We start from the raw sequence: 27,358 nt of genomic DNA on the forward strand, positions 1-27,358 counted from the left end.
AAGGTCAGCACACATCACTGCTGTAACCTCAGCACATAGTATGTAACTTAGAGATATGGTGTAAACTGATGTCCGATCTCTTCAGTTGTCAAATTCTGTAGGAATTTTTCTTCATCTTTCTTTTCTTCTTTTTCTGATTTGCTGAAATGAGCAAAATATGAAAAACAAATGAAAATTAAAGATAAAATTTTGATAGGAATTCCAAGAATCAGATTGCAAGAACTGAAAACTCTTGAGTTATCAGTTGCCATAAAAAAGAAAAACACTAGTCTGAGGGCAGTACTATCACCACACTTCACACATTCATGCAGTATAGCCTTTTAAAGTAAAGGCTCAGCAGGAACTTCCTCAGGATATGTTCAGGGCTTCCTTAACCCAACCCAGCCTATTATGATCAAGCTCTTTCTTGCAGTACACACATGTCAACTCAGCTTTCTCTAATAATGCAAGACAGTAAAGCTGCAGCTTAAAGCTCTCTCTTTTTCCACCTCTCCCCAAATATCCATGGGCTCAAACAGTGGGTCATTATGTCAGAGTGATCAGTGAAAGGGCCCATTGATTTGGGGGGCTGGGGGAAGGTCATGTATGGACTCATAGGAGAGAGAGAGAGGAAGAGAGAGAGAGAGAGAGAAAGCAAAGGGGCAAGGGAAGTCATGTATGTATGTACAGCAGCAGACTTGGAAGTGCAGCGCTCTTAAGGAATCCCTCCAAAACATCCACCCATTTCCTCCGCCGAAGGTGCTCAGCAGACCCAGGCCCTCTGAGCTCCTTTGTGTGTGTTCTGTTCTGTTGTGGGTCCAAACAACAACAGTTATGGCTTCATAAAAGTACCTAAAGGGAGGAAATGTGGTTCTCATTCTTATCTTCATCCTCTGCCAGTGATCAGTCTTGGATGCTGCCAGTTTTTCTTAAGAGTGGAATGGATTTTGAAAACCTTGGGGAATTGTGGAATGGTTAACCATGAGGTTGTGAGGGCGCTGCAGAAACAAACCACACAGAGCTCATTGTAGGTTAGAGTTTATTTGTCCAAGGTATAGTGATAATTAAAGAAGCTGAAAGGTCAAAATGCCCTGGAGGTCGTGACAGGTGAGCACACACCTTCATACACTTGAGATGGACTGTTTCACCTCGAGCTCTCGTGTTGCTTTGTATTTTGACCTTTGTGCCTTTTCACCTACTGCCTCTATTCCAAATCTTAAAAATCCACTATTCTCAGAGACTCACATCTGTCAACACCTGGAGCTTTTCCTTCAATCACTTAGGCAAATGTAAAAATTCTATTTATCACCACAATCACCCACAAGCTTTATGATGCAGGGCTCATCCTGATTGAAGTAAAGGATAAGTGCCAGGTTGAAGCAGAAAAGAAGTGGTTTGAATGATGTGTTGTCCCACCACGTTGGAGGTCAAAACTGTTCACGATTCAAATAGTGATATTGTTTAAATATGGGGATGACAGCTCCTATTCTCTCTCATTGGGAGCCATTTGTGGTGTTAAACTTGGTTTCTAACACTAAGAGTGCCATAAATAGTTGTGTAGCAAGTGAAAAAAAGAGAGCTTAGAGAGAGAAGTTACTTTCTCACCCCTGCACAGACGGCCAATCATGGTGTGAAGTGAGTGTGAATGTCCGATCGTCAGTTTCGGAAAGTTTTGAAAGGTTCGGGAACAGCAGAAATAACCACAAAAGCAAAACCTATGATATAACTATACAGTACAGTACAAGAGTTTGGTTACAATATTCTCCGCTTTCACTTCAGTGATCGGCCTTTCTCTTTTGCTAACATTTTTAATTTTTTTATTTTTACCACTCTAAAACACCACTAAACCGCTCAGAACTGTTGGAGAGTGTTAGGACGCTATTTCTCCATTAGTGAGCAGCTGCTCAGGTAGCAGCTAACAGCCAGGAAGTCCAACAAAGTTGCAGCGGTATTTATCATCCCATATACATATAATTCTACATATAATTGAGCAAAAAGACTTGTGGCTGATGAAATAGCCCTTTACCTTCTGTAACAAAAATGATATGTAATCATTCATATGCACATTAGTTGGCATTTTTTTCACTCTCACTATTCATTTTTATCTGATTCTTCATTTGAGATTTTGTTCAATGATTATGAAACAAATCTAAACCCATACTCAGATGACCACATCTATTTTTTTACCAGGCAGGGATGCTGAAATCATGTCCAGTAGCTCTAATCTCTAAAATAAAGACAATTCTGGCCTTTAATTCTATACTTGATATCAGCCAGTCCACTGCTCTTATGTTAGAGATTCACCTCTGACAACACAAAACAGACAATTTAATTTAAAATAGGCTATTTTATTGATAAGGAAAAAAATATGAAAAAAATCAAAAAAAAAAAGAAAGAAAAAAGAAATAAAACAAAATATGATGAAAAATGTTAAAAGACAAGGATTAATAACAAAGGCAGATTATGTCAAAAAGTGCAAGTGCGTTATCAATCTATACCCAAAGTAAAGTGACAAACTCTTAAACTGCAGCTGTTCACAAAACCGCCTATTTGTTTTACATACAGGCAATCTAAAACAGATTGCTAACGTCATTAGCAATATATGATGAAGGTCATATGTGGGGTCATTGATAATTTGAACGATCATTAGGGCTTGGTCAGTATTGACCTTCTTCCCATTGTGCAGGCCTCATCCTTCCAAAAGCCATTCAGCTGAAACCTTCATATGAACTCTGTGTGTTATAGTTTATACAGTAAGGTGCCAATGCAATCAGAAGGTATGATTTCCCCACTCCATACAGTCTGCGGCTGTAATTACATCTAATGACCACGTTTGAGAATCCTTTACCATCAACTACAGTGCAGGAAGTATGGCCAGGTGTTGCTGTCAGTATGCAGCAGAATAAATGGAGGTGGGAGAGAAAACCATGTGTTTGTGGGTGATTTGATTCTCAGTAATTGTATTTATCTTTGTCTGCTGGCCCCTCCTCTTCCTGACCAGAAAAGCCCCGCAGGGATAAACAAGAGTCAAAACACAGACGAGAGAGAGAGAGAGAGGGAGAAAAAAAAGGCTGTGTATGATGCAGAGTGCATGGATCGAGAATTTACATTACGGCTGCTCCTCTACCTCCGGTGTGTGTGTGTGTGTGTGTGTGTTTGTGTGTGTGTGTTTGTGTGTGTGTGTTTGTGTGTGTGTGTGTGTCAGGATTGTGCCTGTTATTAAGATGCAATAACAGGAGATTACATTTATAAAACAGCTGGTTCAACAGGGGTCATGACAAGTTGAAGGACAGATGCAAATGAAATCAAAAAAGTGTATGTAGCCACTCCAGTAAGCAGATACATTACATAATCACCAGTCACCCTGTTCATATTGAGCTTTCATGTTCTCTTTCATCATCTGCAGAGGCCGTGGTGTGACCCTTGACTGGCCTTGACCCTCATTCACCTACTGAACACTAAGGAAGCTTCATTACTCAAGGTGCTATATAAGCCTCTGCTCTGTGCAGCAGCTGCTGATTTCAAATAGCTCTGTTGTAAAACATTTTCCATGCCAACCTCTGTGTCTTCTCAACAGAGTCAAGACAACACAGGGAACTGATCATACAAAGGCTTGTTCAAGCACATCGCCTGGGGTTTTCTTTTTTTTCCCTTTTGATAAATGTAGTGTCTTGAAAGATGTGGCCTATACTCGATTCATGAAAGCCTTTAATATACATTTGTTGTTGTACACCTGCTCTCCGCTAACCCTGTCCTGGGACACAGGAAGTGGGGGTTATAATGTTTCCAGCACAAGTGGCAGCACTTAGGCTGAAAGGAACAAGAGGAAGAACTGGGCCTGTACTTATCAAACTGCTAAAAGGGAAATTTTGGACTTAAGTGAAAGAAATAAGTAGATTTAAAAATCCTTCACTTTTACTCTTACTTGCAAACTGAAGAATAAAAACTGTTGAGCAACATCTTTAATCATGCTCCAGAGCGGCTCATTTATGACAGCAGCACAGAGACTGAGGGAAGCCTCCACTGACACATCATGATATGATTATACAAAATATAGCAGTCATGTTAACTAAAGCAACTTGTATGATTCTGAATAGGATAGTTTTTGCCTATTATTTGCATCTGGTTTGAATATTTATTGGACCGCTTTTTTATTTTCCTTTATTGCATTTGTCAGTAGAGCAAATAGCAAGAATAAAACTGGTATTGATTTTGTTTGTTTTTCCACTTGTTTTTTTTAAGTCCAGACACCAGAGCGAGATGACTGGGAATGTCGAGGAGAGGAACTAAATTAACTAACTTATTATTCTCCTTATTTTCTATGATATTCCCTCTCTACAAGCAGATTTCCTTTTTTTGGCTCCAGCTTGGTTTTATATTTGCTTCCTTTCACCTAATAAATATAAATTTATAAATGTAAATGTCATGCAAACATGTTAAGCTTGTTGTAATTTTCAGATTTGCATTGCTACAGGATTTATTAAAGATTTCACACAAATAAAACTGATTTCTTTAAAACTTTAAATCACATCCTTTTGAAAATAGCAATAAAAATTTCAATAAAAACCCGCCCTGTTTTATTGTGAAACGATTGGTGGGAAATGTAGTTTGCCAACTTTTTTAGCTGTTGCATAATAAAAGCATATTAGAATCCAATTTTTCTCTCTTAATACATATACACAGACAATACAACAAGGTAGACAACTTCCAAAACAACATCCAGCTGCTCCAGAAGTGCGATTGCCCTCAATGGGTGGGCTGATGGTGCTTCCCAAACTCTCTCTGCATTCCTCATGCCCTGCCACTGCCAACTGGCATCGTGCCTGAACCTCAAAATAACTTCCAGACTTCCCTCCTGATACAGACACAGATGTTTGTCATCCAGATTAGCCATTCAAACAGGGGATGAAAGCCTGATAAACAGGGTGATCAGGAGGTTTTGTGCTGCTATATAAGGAGCTGTTTTGGCTGGAGACACTGATCAATATCAAACACTAACCTCTGCAATGCAGCTGATACTAGTCCAAGTCCTCAGCTTTCTCAGATGTTTTTCAACCCTCATTATTCAGTCAGTGATACCGTTCTTCGTCTGACCTGTGTATGGTGAAAACTCTTTATGGGTTGCGTAATTTCTCCAACTACCTTTCTTTCTTTCAAAACACACTGGATTATTTCCAAAATGCACTGTCACCGGGCCTAAGTCCAGGTCGTTCTGATGATAGTTTGGAGATACAGCATATATTTGGCAATGATTTGCAGTCAGTAGATGTGTCCCCCATCCTGCATTTGAAGACCGATTGCGTCACAGCAGCGAGACTGGACTGTTCCATTTCGGGAAAATCCTTCGTTGCCCAATCTATCCCAAGATTCATATTTAGCATTTAGCATTAACAGCAGTTTACTTACCAGTCTAGAAGAAACGTTGTGAGTTCAGCATCAAACGTCATTCCTTTACTCACTAAGAGGTGTCTCCAGTGGTGGAAACAAACACCAATGTTAACTCTTGTTTCTACCATGTCTTTCTTTCTACTGAAGTTAGCATGCTAACCTGCTAGCCCTGGCCCATACTAGACTGTCTTATCACTTTCCGATAGCCACTGTACTGTAGTGATTGACTGTAGCCTCCAGTCTACCCTAAAGACAACAATGGCCAAAGCTCTTGTCAAGCAACAATCGCAACCAATCACTCCGGGCAAAAAAACCCCACCAAAGCCCATCAGATTTATTTTGAATTAATCATTTTTAACACAATGTGTTGACAGTCGGTGGTTTCACCATCAAATCATCCTGATAAAGCAGATACGCTCAGTTTTTGACAGTTAAACACTTAATAAATTATATCTATGGATGTTTTTTCTTCTAAATGTTATTTAGTCATAAATATTTAGCATTATTTCATATCTATAATAATTTGGAAATACACATTTTCAGGGACTTTAAAACATCCCAGCCTTGGAGAGGCTAGGTTGTTTCACAATGAGGGACTTAAGACAGAACCTGCTTGGTGTATGCAGTGTGTCTGGACCATTAGCTGCTGATCACAGAGTGGGTAGTCTCACAGAGCTTAGTCAGGTCTGTCCATTTGGCAGAAGTCTGATGTTGACTCTGAGCCTTATGGACAAAGGAGCCTGCCACTGAGTCTGTTGCTCGAGAGAAACATGCAGTACAAATTCCAAGTGACCCCATGTGAACCTCCACACAAATGAATTGTAGATAACACTGTATTTTCAGTCAAGCTGGAAAGGAAAATATTAAGAGAAACGTTTTCGGCAATCCAAAACATCAACAGAAATTTCAAACAGCACATAAAGAAATCAAAGAAGAAACAGAGATACCAATCTCTTTACTAATAGCAGCGTGATGACATTAAAATACAGCCATGATTTATATGAGGAAACAATGTCTGGATGCAACAAGTTCAGACATTTTCTACATTCAAAGGATTGTTGGGAGGTTGCATACAGTTTTAGGAGAATAGATGAGGAGGGAGACATGAAAAAAGAAACTTAATCCACACAATCCCTGAGAACCTTTCAAGTCTGATAGTTTATAAGGACTCAGCTACCCTTCATACTGTGTCTGTCCAGGTACTTACACTCTCTGTCCTACAGACACTCTGTGACAGTATCAGTGCAACCATCTTTACAGTCTTGGCACAAGCTCAACCTCAAAGTAAAATGAGACATATGGCGTCCTCACCCAGGGTTCAACCTCCCTTTATCTCAGGGACCCACACTGACAGGGAATCCTTGGTAATGACAACAGGCATTAAGGAGCCAGAAAAAGAATTAAAATATGAGACTAAATAGCCAAAAATTTGCTGTAGTTAGCCAAAATTAAATGTGTAGAATATACTGCTGTTGACAGATCAGCTGGTTTCCCAGCAAGATTGTTGATTGTTGTGAAATTGGAGCAGTCACCCCATCAACATGAGGTATATGGACTGAGGGTTGAATAACCGTTCTCCCCCTCCCAGAATGCCACGGTACTCCTGACTGTCAAACTCACTGCTGCCTAATGTTGCATAACTCTCCTGCTGTAACCTTGTGAAGGCTGAAGGTTGACCTTAGCTACAAATATCCTCAGTCTTGCCACAGCCCTCAGACACATCATGTTGTAAAATGATCTTGGTTATGTGTTTGTGACAAATGTTTCATTAAAACCTTGGGGAAAACTGGCTGATAATCAAAGTAAGGTCAACACGTAGGCCTACGAAGACCTAAAAAATGTACTGTCATTCATGGGAATACTGCTTTCTCAGTGTCTAACTTACTGCTGCTTTAGTTCTTGTCAAAAGTTGTTTTAATGTCCTCAAAGGCAATAGTAAACAGTATGAATTTATTTAATGAACTCAAATATGTTGTTTACAAAGATAGTGTTATGTATGGTCACTTATATTCATGTTTTTTTTTAATTAACCACCTTTAAAATTTGTTAAGGGGGTAATTAAATGATTATTTTAAAGGAGGCATTCTGACTGAATATTTTCACAATAATTTAGCATTATAACCTAATCCATGAACAGAAATAATAATAATAATAATAATAATAATAATAAAACCTTAATAACTACATCTCCCATAAATCAACTTAAGGAAAAACCATTACTGAAACTGAAACTGTTATTTTCAACTGCTATTTAAACTTCGTTTCATAGAAAAACTGAAGCATAAAGGAATAAAATGGTGAACTTTGGTTCATATATCATATTGTGCTCCAATAACCTCCTGTGCACCTGTTTTTCGATGACACTGCACGCTCATATCAAGATCTCCAGTGAATTATTGAAACCAATAAAACAGCGTCATTGATAAGGAGACACCGGCTCGTCTTAAATTGAATGACAACATCAGACAAACGGTCGACCGGAGGTCTGTGTGTCTGTTGCGCATCCACTTGTTGAGTTCACAATAGTTCACCGGCGTCGCTCTATTTAAAGAGGCATCAACATGGCACACGGTCTGGTCAGACGGGAGTCAGTGGAAACGGAGATGCAGAAGTCCGAAGACAAAAGGAAAACCTTCGTGTACACTAAGAAGAGGGGCTATGATGTTACCCGAAACCCTCACCTCAACAAGGTAACTATGGACACACAGTTGTCTGAAGTTTTCATTTTGTTTCTATGAACGACAAGGTTGACAAGCTAGCTGCTGCCTTCAGGAGCTGTGGGAAATGGCAAATACCAACATTAAATGTCAATATAAGCGAGGAAAGATGCGGCTATTCTTTACTTTAATGTACTGTAATGTCATAATTCACGAGGTTTAGCTAACGTTTAGTGAGTGGAGAAAGCTAGCAAAGGATGAATTGTAGGCCCGCAACAACGTCTGGCTAATAAGTGGCTATAGTGCTAATGTTAAAGATTGACGCCTAGCTTACTAAGGGCTTAAATTTAAACTTTGCTACATATTCAGTGATTTTTCTCCTCCACTTACCATGTAAGCAGCAACTTCCAAAAACATTTTAGATAATTGGTATGTATTTAATATCTTACATGTCTTGTTTATGATTTCCGTACCTCCTGCCCGAGCCCTCAAGGAGCTAGTGAACGCAGCATTAGCCAGGAGGTTTAGGTATCAGCTTTAGACGCGGTTATATTTAGATTTAAAGAGACCAAACGCTGCTGTCACACAGCGAGGGGCTTTTGTTAATATTGCCCTGTCAGGTATCGCCTTACAGAGACTTAGCGGTGTTGTTGTTATTGATTTATTAATATACTGAATTGCGTCTCGAGCCCATCGCCCTCCCCACAAACACCACACTATGTGATTCAGCACATTGAGAAAAGCTGCTGTGAGACCAGTGTGAAAGCTGATATCATGTCAAGATAAGGTCACTATCGCATATAAAAACTCCTATAGATATTTAAGATTAAAACTTATTTTCACTTTCTTTTTTTCATAAGTCAAAATGAGGAACAATATTGGAAGATGCTTATTCATGCAACTAATAATGCAGAACAGCTTCCTTCAAGTCTAGATTATGAGATAAAGAGATGACACTGCATGTTCTCATTCTGGTAAAAGCCTTTCATTGTAGTCTGCTGAGTTTTCTATCATGATTCTTATGACTAGCCTTTGCCTGAGGTATTTTTTTTTCCCATGCTGTAAATGTATCTTTAACAAAAGAGCCTTTGGCAGCCTTTGAACCCTTCCAGTGTTTTCCTCTGGTTTGTGTGGTGGGATGGGGCCCCAGAGGTCAGGCTGTGGTGACAGGGTCTCTGTCCATGGTGCTGACTGACCATCAAAACAACTGGCTGAAATCACGGTAGCTCTTATGTCAAGTGACTCCTGCAAACACAGTGTGTAGTCTCATTGTTCTTCGTCCCTGCCAGTCTTATTTTAGTACAGTCTATTTTTTAAACTCTGAGCTGATTTATGTACTCCACATTTCCCCTTTGGAGGAAAACATGAAAACTGTAGCCCTATCTGTACTGTATCATGAAGTTATTTTGGTTTATTTCACTAAGAAGATACAATGTCCAAAATATGTGAGTCTGATTACCGTGTGTTTTTAGTGTAAAGGCTGCTCCAGTCTGATAAAAGCTGCAGGCAGTTTAGCACAGCTGAGGGAGCTGCCAGCCTGGGTGGTGTCAACACTGAGCTGATAAGTGAGACAGTGGAGTTCAAACAGGCCAGTGTGTTTGGGGTGAGGGGCGGTGTGGTGCTGGCTGCACAGAGGCCTGTTTGTTAGGCCAGTTAATGACTCCACTCCTGAGACTGCCACATACTGCACATCAACCCTGTGTGTGTGTTTGTTTTCATGTGTGTAAGTGTGCATGGTGTGGTAGGGGGAGTGAAGCGAGGTGTGTATACAGAGATGCATTATTACTAATAGGAACAAATTAGGGAACCCTTTGTAATCTAGGTGAGTTCAACCAACACACAAATGTCATGTTGTGTTGTGCAGTGGCTGTGAAAGGTGAAATATGCCATTAAAGTGTAGATCCTGTAAATTTAATCATTTATATAGAACGTTGTGTGTGTAGAAAAATGACAAAATCCCCATATTTACTTTGGAATATATTTAATAAAATAAACCAGACCAGATGTCTTTGAGAAAAGGGGCACCTATACATCGTGTTCATTTTGTTAATGAAAACTATGATGAAAAATAATCATTGATGACCTACTGTACTTTTCATGACGAAAACAAGAAATGTAGTACATTTGTAGTCAACAAATAAAAACTAAACAATAATGTGAAAGACATGCATCTGTGAGAGCACACACTATATCTCCTGATTAGTAAAACAGTTTCCTCCACTGTTTAGAAGATGATTTAGCTGCTTAACCTGTTGCATGACTATTAGTAAGAAACATCTTGCATAGTTATGTGTCTGTCAGTAATGTTATCTGAGGTTACCTCTTATAGGAATTAACAGATTTATGGACTCAATTCTAATATAGCTAATGAAGCCATCAGGTGCTGTGACATTACCATTACTTTCAGTCGGCTATCTTTAGTGCTGCTATAAGGAGGAGTGAGTAAGTCTCAGGATTCATTTTGGTGGCCCATTTTATGTGACGATATAGCGTCTCCTGTCAAACTAAATCCAGAAAATGAACAGTATTTTAGTGAAGATGTGATTAGAGAAGAGAAACAACAAAGACACAATTAGATTAGCGAGTTTCTTTCTGTTCAGAAAGACGAAGTTGGAAAATGTTTACTAGATTTACTGTGGTGAGTCAGTCTGTACAACTGCAAAGCAGAGTGACGCCTGTAACCATGGTAACTGTACACAAAGATAGCAACAGCTGTAGCCTCAAAATGCAGTAAGATAGAAACATTTCAAATGTATTACTGAAACCAGACTAAAACTAGCAAAAATCAAATGACTAAAACTTGACTGAAACTAATACACATTTCATTCTATGGTTTTATCTGCAATGGTTTTATGTAAAGACACAGTGTAAAGCTGAAAGCGCTTCATCTGTGTCATGTAACAACTCCCGTTTTACTCAAACTATAGCCTTGTAAATGTGTACTGAGGCGTATTTTAACACTTCAGGTCTATTTTCTTCCATTTTACACGTGTAACTACAGTGATTGTGTGTTGTGTTGGGCTGCCAAATCGCAGGTGACGCACACTCAGTGCTGCTTGAGCGCATCCTGTGTAAACAGAGAGAGGACTGAAGTGGCTGCTGCTGCTCTGCTAACATGCTGCTCACTCCTGTGTGAGAAAGATGAGATTTGCTTTTTGTTTTCAGTCACAAAAAGTCTTTTACTATGAGACTGGAGCATTTGCAGGAAAAGACTGTGGTTATGATTTACCTTGTGAGGTTATCCACGATCTCTTTCACTGCTTTTGGAAGTGCTGTGTCTTTGTACCAACCTCACTGTGTAGATTGCCACTTGTTGACTATTGCCAAATATCGGAGTGTAGTCAAAGGAGCCTGAGCAGAGGTCTGGCTTGGTCTGTCTACTTCTTCATTTCTTCAGCATGTTGTGCAACATGCTTCAGAAAATAAGCTTCAGTGTTCATGTCAACACTGGCAACATTTGACCCAACCAGGGTGAGGTTTCAGGCAGCCATCTTGAAAACCCCCTTTTGATTTTTGAACTTGGTAAGAGAACATTTGCCCAACTGATCTGATTTGAAAACCCTCTCTTTAGACTTTGAGGTTGGCTGTTTGCAGTAGAGGTCAATCTGGAGGCCTATAGCCTCAGTGCTTAGACCTGGCCCAGTAAACTGTTTGTTTACATCTCAATTTACACCTTAGGGCCCTGAATGGACCCAGTGTACATGGGGGCTCTTAAAGATATGTTGACCTAAATCCATGTGGAAGCAGGACTGGTCTACCACTAAGGATGTTACTCTATGTTTTGTCTATTTTAATAAAGTTCTGTTGTGATCTGGATTTTAAGCTAACTCTCTCATATAGTTCACTCACTGTTTTTCTCTCTTGCTCTTTTCACCTCCCCCATTTCCTCGCTCTTTCTCTTGAGTGGTGTAAAGAGTGAATGTTACGAGAGCCTTGGTTCTTTGTTCTTCATTTTACGAGAAGGCTTTTCATCTCACTTTAAAGTTGGCCATCTTAAATGAGCTCGCAATTTGTGTTGGTTGGTAAAAAGGTGGGGTTTAATAAGAGAAGGATTAATTACAAAATGAGAACTGGACTGGAAACAAAGGATCTGAGGAGCCTGCTTTATATGCAGCACACCAGTTTGTTCAATCTTAGAAGAAAAACGAGGGCGAATTTCTAAAACCGCGGTCTCTGGTTTTTGTTTTTTTTTTTTACATTTTGACAAAAGTAAAAGTCTAGCTTACGACACCATTTTACGTTAATACAAATTGACCTTGTTTTGTGATTTGAGAATATAACAAAAACACATTACATACTGAGTGATCAACCTGACCCTCTCATCAGCTGGCTGAAGTGACCCAAAACACAGACTCTGTCAAACACACACGGGTTAGAGTAATAGCAGAAAAAAAGGTTGCTTATGCTGCCAGGTGAACCATCCACTGTCAGCTCGGTACATGAACTGGGGCGAGGAAATTGGAGGAGAAGGTAGGAAATGACTGCTAAAGCGTGTTAGCGGTCGGGCACAGGCAGGCTTCTGTGGCTCAGGCAGTGGCACATTGTTGCCTTCCTTCTGATTTCAGCGAGGCCTGGGGGATGAGGTGTGTTTACCTCCCTCAGCTGGCCCACTTCACCTCGAACAGGAGCCGGTCACAGCACAACCTGCTAATTGATGCTGAAGGACATAGTGCTGAAAGCAGCGTGTCCTCACACCGGCAGGCTTCGATTTCTTTTTAATCTATCCACACATACACACATATAGATGTATGGACACACAAACACACACCCTCACTCACAAAACTTCACCTTACTCTTTGGTTAACACTCCCTCCTCCCTCTCCAGAGGTGGAACCGGATATTATAGGTGTGTTTTGTGTGCGTTCACCATGCAATAAAGAGATGAAGTGGGGTGCGAGCTGTAGAAAGGGTTCTCTGTGGTGAGGAAGAGAGCGCTGGCCACGCTCCACAGACGCCCTCTGTCTCTCCGCTTGATCACACATTAATGAGGCATCTGTGTGAATCCCGGCCCTCAGTACGTCTCTCTGACGCTGGTTCCGACTGAAAAACAACAACAACAACTACCTCCTTAAAAACACTCTAAGCGCCCAATCAGGGATGCTGTTTCACCTCAAACACTGAACTGAGTTGTCGGCGTGTCCGCGACCAACAGATGCCCATTCACCGGCTCTGTACTGTAGTTGACGGTGACTGTAACAAGTGCAGTCAGTCATAAAGGTTAAGGAGAATAAGAACTGGAGCTCCTGTCTGTTTTACAGCAACATTTTACTTGTTTGCACAAAAAACGTCAAACCTGACAATAACGAGTGGTGGACTCACAAGGACTTGCATTCAAATACAGTAGGCCCCTGAGTGAGAAATGGGGCTGTCATTCCAGCCTTTAGCACTAAATCCCATGAAAACACGCACTGATCCCCTTGATTAAACAGTAACGTTTTGTTTATTGAGGTTTTTAAAATCACTAACATTATGCATCATTTGAGTCTACGAACACTGAATGAAATAGAGAGCCCGTGCCCAGACAGCGCTGCAATTGGATGCCCCATTTGTAACCACAGGCTCCAAATATGACATTGCAAGATGGCCTGTCAGATGAAAGACTAAAACTAAGAATCTCTGTTCTTGGCGAGCGCTGAACAGCAATGTATCTGATTGGGCACTGAGGATGCGCTTCTAAGCCAAATGGCGACGGTCCTGATAACCCTCTGTTTCAACTGGAATCCATTAGGCACTCATGTGAGATTTACTCTGGTTTGGCTTTGACACTCATCGCCTTTTGCTCCCAGAAAAAGATTTTTTTATTTCTCCACCAGGTTTACATTTTCCTTTAACCGAGATCTACATAAACAGATTTAGCAACAAACAAACAAATGGCCACAAATATGCTGAGCTTTCAATTCTAAAGTGGAGATATTTCTGTACGAGTTCTCCTTTGGGTATGTGCTGTGCTTTGCTGTTTACTGTACAGTGACTGATTTGCTGAGTTTTCCATGTGAAATCTAATGTGCTCCAGCCGGCCTCTGTCTGTGGTAAAGCCTGATAAGGTTTTTATAACAGTGCATGCGCTCTAATAGAATTATGTCACAATTGGTAAAAGGTGCCAGTGAGAAAGCAGCTCAGTGTTCTGGCGCTGACTCAAGCCGGCGCAGACTGGAACTTTGATTCCCACTGAGTCACCATGTCAGCATGACACGAGGACAAAGTTTGTTTTCTGCACATTGAAGACTTATAAAAGCTTTGTGCTGACAGTTTCCTGTTTTGGTGAAGCATTACAGCAATGCTTTGTTTGTGCTGCTCGCCAAGGTTCCCATGGACCTCGGTAATCTTTCTAAATTTATCAGTCTCCAGGCCCTTATCCATCGTAGGATCAACAGGGGAAATCCTTTGATGGATATCTGTGATGATAGAGAAGTGGTTTTAAAGTTTCATGATTTTGTGTTTCTTGGGACAAAAATCAGGAACAAACAATGAGAACTTACTGGTTCCTATTAGGACACATATCAGAAGATTAGATGAGAAGATTGATACCACACTTAAGTCTGCAAGACAAAAATGGAGCTGGAGGCTCTGTTTGACTGTCTTAGCTCATCAGCAGTGACAGCTAGTTGTCTGGCATGACAAGGAAGTCATTGTGACAATGACTCCAGGAAGTCATTGTGCTCATATTTTTGTATTTTGTACAGATTAAAGGAATGAGATACAATGTGTTTATTATTGAACTGTAGAGGTGCTAGCTACACTATCAATCCGTCAATCACTTTTGTTCTGACTGAAATATCTCAACAACTATTAGACGGCTTGCCATGAAGTGTTCTACAGACATTCATGGTCCCCAGAGGGTGCAGTCTGTTGACTTTGTGATCCCATGACTTTTCCTGTAGCACATGACAACATCATGTCACCATTTGTACTTTGTTATTTATACTTTGCTTTATTACCAAATACCAAATACAAAACTAATAACATTCCATCGGCCTCAGCTGTAATTAGCTCATTTAGTTTAGCTAAACAGAGATGGTGAACATGGTAAGCATTGCAAACATGCTGATATTTAGCAGATACTGTTTGTATGTTACTATGCTGTTAGCATTTAGCTCAAAGTACAGGTGTGCCTAACTACAGCTGCACAGAGCTGCTAGCATGAACGTTTTATAAGGCAGAGCTAGCCGTTTCACCCTGGTTAAAGTCTTTATGTTCAGCTAACTGGGTTCTGGCTCTGGCTTCTTATTTAGTTTACAGACACAAAATTGGTATCAATCCCAAATCTTTTAACTATTCCTTTAAATTTAACCAAACTGCAGACAACTTTGAAACCTTCAATAATGACCTTTAATGTACTGAAAAGAACTTTGATGTCCAAAAAGTTGACCACTGCACACAGGATTCTGATATCAGCCCGCTGTGTGTCTGGGCTGGGCAGAAAACACGTTCCAATGTGTGTATGTATGCTACAGGATGTTTGGAGGTGGATGACAGTGGTTATGTGAGGTCGAGCTCAATGATGCTGGTAGTCAGATTACAAGGCTGCGTTTAACCGAGCGGTGGAAATGGGACAAACCTCTCTCTGTTCAGGATTCGTACAGAGCAGCTGCACTTGTCAATCCCCCTCACTAGGTGGACCGCAGAGCGCTATGTATATGTGTGTACACTGTTTGAGTGTGTGGGTGTGTGTGTGTGTGTATGTGGGTGGGTTGTCCCAGGTGTGGCCAGGTGTTTCAGGTCGACCGCACGCATTGCTAGTGACCAGACATTCCTCTGATGGACTGGAGTGGATCGGCCCGACAGAATGAAAGTGCACCCTCATTCTCCTCCAGTGACCAACCTGCTAACCTGAGCTTTACACACACACACACACGCACGCACGCACGCACGCACGCACACACAGACACACACACACACACACACTCTGACATGTTCACAGACTTAAATAGGTTGTTAACTTGCAGACACATAAGTGCTTTTATGAGCGCTTTCTTCAGGACTGGCTCAAATAAACTGAGTGTAATATGATCAGACTGTCAATTCAACTGTCTGCGCACACACACACACACTCTCTCACACACACACACACACACACACACACGGTTCTGATGCTGTGTTTATTCAGCAGCAGGTCCATCTAAATAGTCCATGCCTCCTCAGCTCACCTTTGTGTTTTTTTGTAAGATGGTCCTCATTCATGTGAGGACAACAGAGAAGTCATTAGCTTGTCCCAGACGGAGAGACGGAGACAGTCTGAGCCTCATCACCTTCCTATGAAGCTCATCTCAAGCATCCCTCCTCTTTCAGCCTGTCTTTTTCTCCTCCTCTCCTCCTCAATGCCGCTTTTGTCTGTTATATTAGAGTGGTGGAAGAGTGGTGGAGGTCTGTTTTAACAGATGGAGCAGCAAGAATTTAAAGGTGGTATTTCGTTTCAGCATTCTGCAACATAGTATATGTACGACCATTATGTACAAATGGCTTTCTCATGGTCCGAGAGAAGACAGATCAGTGTGACTGATCCTGTGTTGATTGACAGCTTTTGTGTAGTTGCAGCCCCCATAAAAACAACAAGGAGGTTAGTATTAATGGACTTTTTGTGGTAAAAAGCCGTAAATCTGTCATATACATTGCTAAACGCTCAGTGTCACCAGCTTTTAAAATTGGAACTGCTGCCATCACTGGATTTGATTTTGGGGGGCAAAGTAAATCTGTGCAACTCTTAATGTGACACATTTTACCTGTATCAATAAAAATTTCAGTTCCTGCTATTTTTATATTGCTCTTGACCATTTTGCGATTTTGATAATATTTCGATTAACCGTCCAGCCCGAGCCAATAGTGAGCCGTCTTGATAGCGCCGACCTTTGAGAGAACTGAGAGCTGGAGAGTCCAAAACGGAGGAAGTTATCACAGCTTATTATCTGTGTGGCACCATTATTTAATCTCCTCTGTCACAATGTAAACTGATCCACAAAAGAGGAATAGTTTACAATTAATGAACAATTACTTGAGTGCTTGTTGGTCTCCCTCTTTTTTTGAACCATGCACTCTTCATATTCTACGCTGTGTTTGTACGCCAAGTGATTAAACAAGTTGATTGTGTTGCCTTTGGTCACCGTCCATGTTGCATTCACCCCTGTCTGGTGGTCGTGACTGATACGACTCAATCAGGAGGCAGTCTGCGTCATTGTTTTCCCTCTAGACTACAACGCAACCTTGGAGTATTCAAACCTTTATTATTTTTATTAATTAATTATTTATTTACTTAAGTACCATTGTGAAACGTAGCCTGAGGCTCCGTGTTTTACTCGTGTCATTCATATCACCAGTTTCATTTTGGGTGCACGCAGACTAATGTTAGTTGGACGTGACTAAGCATCAGGTAATGTTTTTAAGGGGACACTTCATGAACGCACACATTGAGGAAGCCAACCAACATCAGCAAGATTAAGTCGGTTCTAAATGTCAGTCTTAATATTTTTCAGTTAATTTCCCAGCCCTACTTTATAGTTGTAAACACGAGTTGATGGTACTAGTAATAAGTGTTTTGAAAACGTGAATTTTATTGTCCCACTCAGTAACATGGAGATCTTTCCTTCTTCCTTCTGTGGCTCTTTGTTGAATGAAAAGGGAGTGTGATTCTGAGAGTAAAATGGCAAAGGGAGTAAACTGTAGGGAGAAAATAGAAAGGAGCCTCTATCTAATTAGCACTAACCTGGCAGGCCAGTCGGTCAGCAGTTAGGTTGCCAGCAGTTGTTTACCAACTCGCTGTCCAAGTTGTCTCTACATCACCAAACACTTTTGAAACACTTTTGAAATGATTTTTTGCTGTTCCACCCTCTGGACTTACATCCTCTACAGGTTAAAACATCATCCAGCCTGTCCTAACCCCTAATTCCTTTGGTCATCACCGACTGATCCAACACAAACAAGGCAGTTAAAAAAAACCAAAAACTGCTAACTTCTGTTAAAGCTGTGCTGTCTACCACTGACCACGAGCTCCTGCCTTGCTGATGACAGTCTTATGGCCTTTTCCTGTGTTGTAACAGCAGTGCTGTTTTGCTTTGTGAAGAGACAAGTCATTTCTTTTTCACGTTGTTACAGTCTGGGTGCATTTAGAGAACCAGCTGCCATGTAGGTGGTCATTTCTGTCATCACAGAAACTAACAGTGACAAGAGGAAAACACATTTCAGTGGGGCCCTTACATTAGCTTGACACATTCACTTGTCAGTGTTGATGCCGTACCTCCCTGACTGTAGTCTCACAGGTGAGTGGGAAGATTAGTTCAACGCCGTAACAGAACACGGCTGATGCAACTGCAGCTACAGTGCAATTCCCCCCTTCTGTGATGCTAAAATATCCTTGTTGTTCTTTCTTGGTATCGCCTACAGAATTAGACAGTTATTTGAAGACAGCCTGTGAAATTGGATTGGCCATCTGTGAGACCACAAAGAGATTAATTCGGGATTTCCTGTGTTGTTAAGACAGCTCAGTGGACACTTCACTGTGCGGGTAAAGATATCTCGATTTTTATTGCAGCTTCTTTTGCTCATAGTTTATGTACTTGTGAAAAGGATTAGTTCTACTTTTTTTGTTTTATCTAATGGACTTAGTCTCCACATGACTCATGTATATTCTTTCCTTGTTGCTCCAGAAGAAAGACAGAATTACAAATGAGCTGTCATCAGGAGACTCACAAACACCTGTGCACTCAGACATGGCTGGCGAGCCCAGTACTGTCGCCTGAACATGGCCAATGACTGCACCATTAGCCAAAAGTGAATATTTGGACCTAAGGCTGGACACAGAGCTGCAGATTTCTTTAGAGGACTTGGACTCCTTCCCAGAAACACTCAGGCTCCTAAGGGACCTGGACGGTGCAGCATGAAAAGGCTGCCTCAAGGGGATTGCTGCGTTTGAAGAGCCCTACATGTCCGCTACCTCCACCCACTCAAGACTGCCCTCCCTGAGTCAACAGTGGCTACGTTTTCAAGGCTGTTTGACCAACAAGCGTTGCTGTACATTTACAAGTTGACACCTCTTGATTTAGGGAGCCCTGCGCTCACATGTTTGCTCTGAATAGAGGAATTTGCGCAAAGCGCTTCTTTCAGTCGGTCTCGGCGCTCAGCGTTGCTAGGTGGGGATCATGACTGTGAGAAGTAAATTAGAGGTCGAGTTGCTGTCTGCTCTCACTGATGGCAGACACGAGATGTGCTGTTTGTCATCCATGTTGACAGCTTTATAACAGATACTACTGAAGCCAGGGGAAATGACACAGAAACTTCAAACACTGTGTGGGGTCTTTTTTTCTTTTGCTATGCCAAGATTATTCTGTTATATTCCCTGCTATTTGGATTATAATATGATAAAAATGAGGTAAATATCTAAAATATGGTATAAACAACATAAAGCAGTGGCATTCTATAAGAGATGAAAGACAAAAGAAACAGATAATAGAGAGAAGAAACACAAAACCGTGCCATTTAGCACACAGTATGTGTTGTACAGTATCTCTGGTAACTCACTTATCTTAGTTCAGAAGGTCTCCTAACCCTAACCCATAACTACTAAATAATTTACATCACTACACGTGTGCAGGAGAAATTAAATATCATTCCTAAACATTGTCACATTTTCATACAAAATTTTAAGGTTAATGAGTAGGGCTGAACGATACGCAAAAAACTTTCACTTTCACTGAAAAAAAAAAATCAAAATGATGGTGATGTGATTTTTACTGGATGCATGTTACACCCTTACATCTGGAGAATATATGATTTGTAGGCCGGGGGCATTTCTGTAGCACCACATTGGTTAATTGCATCATTTATAATGGTATGTTGTGACACATTTGGATATTGCACTTGGCCATATTGTGATTTCAATAATATTTTGATTCATTGTTAATTAAGAGTAACAAGCCTCCTTGGCTTATATAAAACATTTCTATCTGCATCAACAGTCTTAAACAAAACAACTGCAGGAAATGTGGATTTCAATCAGCAGTAAAATAACAAGCAACAACCGCTTCATTGTGTTTCACAGAATATTCCCTTTATAACCGAATGTTATTTGTCCACTTTTCTCACCGGTAACTACAGCAGCTAAGAAATACGCCAAAATAGAATTAGTTTTTATCTTTTACAGATTAAGCCCCTTGAAAATAATCATTAATTGCTGCTGCTTCTCATCACATGATGTCAAGTCCCACGTTAACCAAAAAAGCTAACCTTAGTATCTGATATCATTTGTCAACTCAGGTCCTTTAAGGCTTAGACATGGAGAGTAATTTCACAAGAAAAAGAACATCAATGTGTGATTAAGATCGATTTAGATCATTGAGATAGCAGGTCAGACCAAACATATGAAATGAAGGTAGCACACCGAGCTCAGTTTCTGCCTTGATTACTCCTCATTTTGTTGTCAGCATGCTTTTTCTCAGTGTTATTAGCACAGTGCAGAAATGTTGATAGAGAAAACACAAGTTATCTCTCTGATGAATGCATTTGGCCCTTTGAACAAAGTTCAAGTGCCACAGTGTTCGGCCTGCTAATGACCAAATTTGTTTAGGAACAAGAGTGCACATGCAGGTCTTCCACGGCAAATTTATTGGGAGGTATTCACTGGGAAAAGCTTAGTCAGGCTGTAGGATCCTGAGAGGAGATGGATGGGAGCTGATGTGTGCGCTTTCTTTCCCTCCGGAGAGGAAGGGATGGATTTAAAGGGTTTTATTTGCAGGGCAATTCTCTTCAACCCTGCTATAGCTGCCATGTTAGCAGAAAACAGATGGGGGTGTGTGTGTGTGTGTGTGTGTGTGTGTGTGTGTGTGTGTGTGGGGGGGGGGGGGGGTGGGGGGGGGGGGGGGGGGGCTGAAAAGAGCCGCAGGATTTGAACATAATAGGACAACCTGTCACTATGTGGCTTCACACTGAATGCAAACATATTCAACAGTGAGCGCTTACATGGGCAAAAAAAATGACACTGACCACTTTTAGCTTCATATTCACTTCTAACAAGTCAGAATGAGGCGGATCATTCCACCACAGGCAGGGAATCACTCCTCTTTATTTTATTTTGTTAATGATAAGCAACGTTCCCTTTTATGTTATCATACCTTTCATTTTTTCCCTTTTCATTTGCCTTCATTGAAACATTTAGTGGCGTGTGACCTTTTACTGAACTGTATATTTCCTTCAGAAGTAGGTTGAGATAAGCCATTGTGAGGAATCTACTGTATCGCAGCAGTACAGTGACGAATGCGAAAAAGAAAAACTAACTTGGAGACAAATATTTGTTGAACTCATCGGCCCCATTTTCCGAGGCTTTGTATAATCTGTACATTGAGGCGTTGTTTCCGTTCTGCTCTAGAAAATATTAACAGTCTCTTTGTGTGTTTCATTTGCTCTGTACATTCCTGCACTTTTTCCTGTGCTGTTTAAAAAAAAAAAAGATGGACAATGAGCAAATGTAAAGATTAGACATGGACTCTAAATCCTTACCTCCCTATTGGCAGTACCAGTTAAAAAGCTCAGACAGCTGATTCACTGAAGAAGTATGGGGATTTTTTTCCAGTAAATAAATCTATAGGCCTAGTCATGAATGTTAAACATTGTGTACAGTATCATGCATTTTTATATACATTTACATAGTCATACTTACTTTCATACAACGGCACTCTCAGACTTCTCTGGTGATGATCAGTGCTGTTGTCTCCTATTGCACAGAATGAACTATTTGTCTTGTACTTCATACAGGTGGTCTGGTGTTTCTCCCTGTGGCAGGTTTACTGGGCTCAGTGTGCAGCCCTGTCCGTCACTGATGGTCTCCTAACACGAGGAGCAGAAAGACAGGAGATAATGAGATTAAGAGCTGTCTTTAATTGCCCATAAGCCACTAGGCTAATACAGTGGGTCGTTATGGAAGAGCTAGAGTTAAACAGAAGGCATGCTGCAGTAGGGGTGGGTGATATGGATAAAATCCACTTTCACAGTACATATAATGTTATATCACAATATCAATATATAATTTCTGGAAAATCATTTGAGAAAACCTTTTTGGAAATCATGACATGCAAAAAACAGGAATCGGGGGCATTTACCCAGACATTTCATTTTCATGGCTTCAGGAGACAATGAAAGAGTTTGCCAGAGAAAATTGCTTAATGTAAGGTGCTCTGGGCTCACCAGGCATTTGAACCAACCAAATGTTGATAGATTTGACAATGAGGACGATAGACAAAAAGGATGAAAGCAGTTGTCATGGGCTTTCCCTACAACAAAATGAAACTAGGGCTCTGCAGCAGGCCTTTTTGACTGAAGATATTTTGACATGTCACTGTAGGGAAAGCGGACCGCAGACCGCTCACACCCAAAGTAAGAATCATATCCCTAAACTAAGAAATCCCACAACTTTAATATAAGTGTGTTTTCCCCCTGCAGGAAATGCTGCTCTGGTCATAAACGTATATTAAAGCCTAGGTAGTGTAACGATTGCCATAAATAATAACATTGCATCATGATCAAGTGATGCTGATTGTACGTTTCTTTTTTGAGGGCAGTTATAGTATCCAAAATGACAAACCTCATTTGTATTTTTCACTTGAGCTTCTCTTAGGAGCCTGTGGGTGAAAAATGATACTTAATCCCTGTGTTTTCCTGTGTGTTCACAGATTCTCATGTAGGTTAAAGATATTAAATGAAACTGTCATCTCTCACCCTTTCATGTGGTGGTCTTTATGGCACTTGAGCAAAGGCTTGTGTTACCATGAAGTTGTTACAGGAGATCCATTGTGGCCATTTCTAATGGAAATTCCACCAGAGAGGGAACTTCCCTCTTAACGCAGTGTAGACCAGCTGTAAGTAAGTCTGGAGTGTTTCAAGGTTCCCCTCAGTACACCAAGTGGACACACACACACACTCCCTCTCACTTTCTCTTACACACACACACAAAGTCATGCACATGAATTCATGCATGCGAGCATGGACATACAAAGTAATTTACACCAGGTTGTGCAAGGTTTTCCATTCTTCGATACTACACCTGCAGGCAGAAGGCAGAGCCCATAAATAAACCTCCCATTCACTCTCTGTGTACAATTAGGAGCATTTAAGAAAACATTCACTCTTTCTTTTCAGAGAGAGAAAACACTTAGGGTCCTCACTTAAGGTGGCATCCATGAAATGTTTGGATCTCTTCACTAAGCTTGTTACGGTGCAGTTTGTTAGTTTTAGGTCACGTCACGATGACAAACTGAGAAGCAGTGAGGTGTCAAGGGTTTCTAGCTTTTTAAAGTATATTTTTTTGGGGCTTTTATGCCTTTAATGGACAGCACAGTGGAGAGTGACAGGAAACGGGGAGGCAGAGAGAGGGGGAATGACATGCAGCGAAGGGCCGTCCGATGCGGGATTTGGAACCGGGGCCGACTGCAGCGAGGACTGTAGCCTCTACACATGGGGCGCCTGCTTAAACCACTACGCTACACGACGCCCCGGGTTTCTAGCTTTTGAGGGAAATCTGTTGCACCTGTGATGTGTTGAACAGAAAACCAGTCATATTTGTCAGAGGGCAGGGGTCAGCTAGCGTATGATTCTCTGGCATGTGTGACATTTTTGAAATGAAGTCAGTGTGGAGAGGGTCATTTGAAGGCCTTTTTATTTGCCGTTAGGATGTGTGTCAGTGCTTTACCTCCATGGGAAATGAGCACAGACATCTCTGACCATTATTGTCATATTGCTGCCTCAGACTTTCTAAGCCTCCTCGTGTCCTCTGGATGTTGAGACTACCACTTATGTCCAGTATAGGGTTAGGACTCTTTTGTCAAATTGTCTACAATCTCAGAAATTTACAAGCGTTTTGGCAGATATGTGCTTACATGCTATATGCTATCTGACCCCTGCCAAGACAAATATGACTAGTTTTTGACAGTTTTTTTGACTGGTTGGTTTGACTTCCAGTGAACATATGTTAACCTTGTGTCAGCCTAACTGTTCCGCCTGCTCCATTAAATAATCAGCCGTTCTTTCCTGGCTCTACTTTCAGAGGAATCCCTGATTGAGCTGATTCCAAAGCGAAGCCACACAGATGATTGTGTTTCTCATGCTTGTCCCCATCTTAAACATAAGCAGATATAAAACCAACCGGGACTATAAACCTGAAGACATTTATTTTGTAGGGGAGTGGGTCAGAGAAATCAGCGCTATTTGATGGGGAGGTGATGATGCACAGATATCAGTTTGACTACAGTGCGATGAAAATTGTGACAAGCAGTAGAGGTGGTTAGTGAGGTCACGTCCCAGCTGAAGGGTTCAGGTTATTATTCTAACTTATAGGAAGTTACTTAACCTCTGTTCACTCCACGGGCGCTGCAGCCTGGCAGCAAAGGGTGACGTCTCCTTTGGGAAATTAAAGTTTTGGATGAAAGTATGTTGGATGTTGGAAACCAGTACAGTGAAAAGTTGGATTCAACTATCATCACTACCTGTTTCATGTATTTACAGTGCTGTATAGATTGACAATATTTAGAATAGAAATATAGACAAAAACAAATAATAATGGAGCCTTGTACATTAATCATGAATAATGACTTGGATGAAATGGAAGAGTTTGTTACACCCTCTACTTAAAATAAAAAAGTCATCACATAGAAATATTTTGTGAATGCACCATATACTCAAAGCCTGGTTAGAATCAGTATGTGGAATGATACAGAGCTTAGGTCACATTCCCATATGTGAGCTGCTTTGTAGCCACAGCACGACCACTCTGTTTCAGGGTAGATGGCCCTCTTATGTTGCTACTGTTTCCACTTGATTGCTGATGCCCATAGAATTTATATAGTGTCGGATGACCGCTACGGCCGTCAGGAACAATGAGTGCAGTGATGGCATTAAATTTGCTTCCTTTAAAACAGGAAATGCATTCCTGTGAAGCGTGGGCCCAATATGTAGCTCTGTAAAAAGATGTGGTTTAAGTGCGGGCGGACTCCATATGGATGAACGATTCAGATGACTGACACAGGCACTGATCCGTAGACCCCCCCACCCACCCCAGCATGAGAGAAAATCCCATCATTCAGTGCAACAGCTGGATGATTGACGGCAGGCATGCTGTCAAACTCACACAGGTCTTTCGAAGTGGTTCCTACAAATGAGTGAGGAGATAGATGGAGGGCTATGGATGATTTATGAGTGAGGAGGACAAATATTTCTGGGGAGACTGGAGCGAGTTAAAGGGGATGGGTCAATAGTTTGAGTATGAGGGTCAGTATTTGTGTTGGACAAGAACCAATCCAGAGCTCACTTCCATTCAGGTTCATAGCTGCTTTATGCTTTGCAGATCAAATGCAGAGAGTGAGCATGTACACACACACACACACACACACACACACACACGCATATACTAGCATGAATGAATGCATTCATTTTGCCCTGCACTCCCCTTTTCCCTCTTCCCTTTTATCACTTGTCCAACACACACTTAAACACTTAGTTTAATATAAAATGTAAGAGAATACATGAGAACACATCATACGTCACTAAACTGGCTTTCGCTGGCTGTCCCTGCTGTGCACCGGAAACCACTAAAGACTGCACTATAGAGATTTAACACCTGCTTTCTTTCTCTCTCTTTCCATCTCCTTAAGAGTTTGACTAGAGAGGGTTTTCCTGAAGGCCAACACCAATATTTTGTATTGTAGCTGCTAACTGCATATTCAGTTTCAGACGTCAACATTTTCATGCAAGAATCAAACTGGGGACATTGCATTCATAGTATATAGTAGTTTTCCAACCAAGGGGACTGGTACCCCAGAGGTGCAGATGGCGGTATTTGGAAAGATTGTGGAGCAAAAGAAGATAAAATAGATATCCGCCGCATATTGAGGTAGCTGGAACACCTGAGCACCTCAAGAAAATGGTGGAAATAGATGGCTTACAGTCACAGTTAGCAAACGTACTGGATAAATGATAAAATAGTTAGCAAAAAGTGATCGATGAACTGTTTCAATAGACAGCTATAAGATACATAGTAGAATAGCCAAAAGTCAGACAAAAGATATATAGATTAAATAGTTAGCTAAAATTGATGAATGTATTACATAAATAAGTAGTAGTAATAAAGTAATTGAAAAATAGTTTAAAAAGCTAAAATGAATAAATGGTTAAATAGAAAGGTAAAAGTAATGGACAGATGTTAAAAAAAAAAGGAAAAAAAAGACCATGTGATGGGAGTCCTCATTAGAATTACGTGTCGCTTCTGTGATGTATCACTGTTTCAAATCAAATGTCTGCCAAAATGGTAGAATAGCGCTTCATTGTCCACAGCACCAAAATCTAGCTGTATGTGAGAATTTGAGAAATGCTCGCCATAGTGCCGATTGATCCGATGCATAAAGAATCTAACCAGGTTTGATTAGTAGTCATTTGAATTTTTTTTACAGACTGTCACGTAGCTTGCATCACATCATATGGTTGTAAAGAGGCGACTGGGTACAGAAACCAAGTGGCAGGATCTCTGGGAACATGTGCCCAGCAGTTCAGTAGACCAGTATCACATGTGTTTCTGTTGTATGAAAGGAGAAAGTGTAAATCTGTTTCAGTTAATGAAGAGGTTCAACATCACTGTACCTTTCTGTTGATAAACTGATAATAATGCTTTTCATTGCTCCATTGGTTCCTGTGTTCTGGAAAGATTTTCTGCTGGTGACCTCACCTGATGGCAGATGTGTATTGCGAATGTGCTGGGTTGCTCTTCTCTGCGTGAGTCCCCATTTTTGACTTGGACAACTAAAACAAGTGTAATGTTCCCAAACAATCTTGCCTAGTGCAGCTTTAAATGATTCCTCTGCTCACAGCTCAAACCACATTTGAGCAGGAAACAGCCTCTGATAGGCGCTGCCTGCTGCACCGTAGACCTTCCTCTCTCTCTCTCTCTCTCTCTCTCCCTCTCTCTCTCTCTACGTGGCAGCACCAGAGAGAGGCTGAGCTGTGAGTGTGGTGGTGCTGGTGAGTGGTTTGGTGGTTTTGCTGTTATATAACGAGCTTGGTTGGCTGGCTGATCACAGCCTGAAAGAGCTGTGAATACTGGCCCCCTCCTGCTGGTCTGTTACATCCAGTGAACCGGTCACCCCACTCGCTAGACGCTGGCGGCCTGATCAGTTTACTTTTGACCTTAATAGAAGAAAAAACCCGCCTCTGGTTGGTGTTCTTTTCCCGCTCTTTTCTTTGTTTTTGTCACCCTTCAGCCCACCATCTCTCTCATCTTTGGACTCTGTCCTCTAATCCCAACTATGATAACTGTGGGATAAATCTGTCATTCCACTGGGGTATCCACTCTCTTACTCCCACCAGCTGTT

The 27,358-nt window shown here is 41.1% G+C and overlaps 1 protein-coding gene across 1 annotated transcript in view; it reads left to right on the forward strand.

Annotated features, from left to right (window-relative positions):
- The first annotated feature begins 7,865 nt into the window (after positions 1 to 7,865).
- The window catches only part of me1 (malic enzyme 1, NADP(+)-dependent, cytosolic), an 85,656-nt gene continuing 66,163 nt past the window's right edge, over positions 7,866 to 27,358 (forward strand). The window contains exon 1 of the mRNA XM_056381642.1: positions 7,866 to 8,057. Coding sequence (XP_056237617.1) covers positions 7,929 to 8,057 — 129 coding nt within the window. The 5' untranslated portion in view covers positions 7,866 to 7,928. The remainder of the gene's footprint in view (positions 8,058 to 27,358) is intronic.

This window comes from Seriola aureovittata, chromosome 7, assembly GCF_021018895.1.
Source record: "Seriola aureovittata isolate HTS-2021-v1 ecotype China chromosome 7, ASM2101889v1, whole genome shotgun sequence".
Taxonomy (NCBI): domain Eukaryota; kingdom Metazoa; phylum Chordata; class Actinopteri; order Carangiformes; family Carangidae; genus Seriola; species Seriola aureovittata.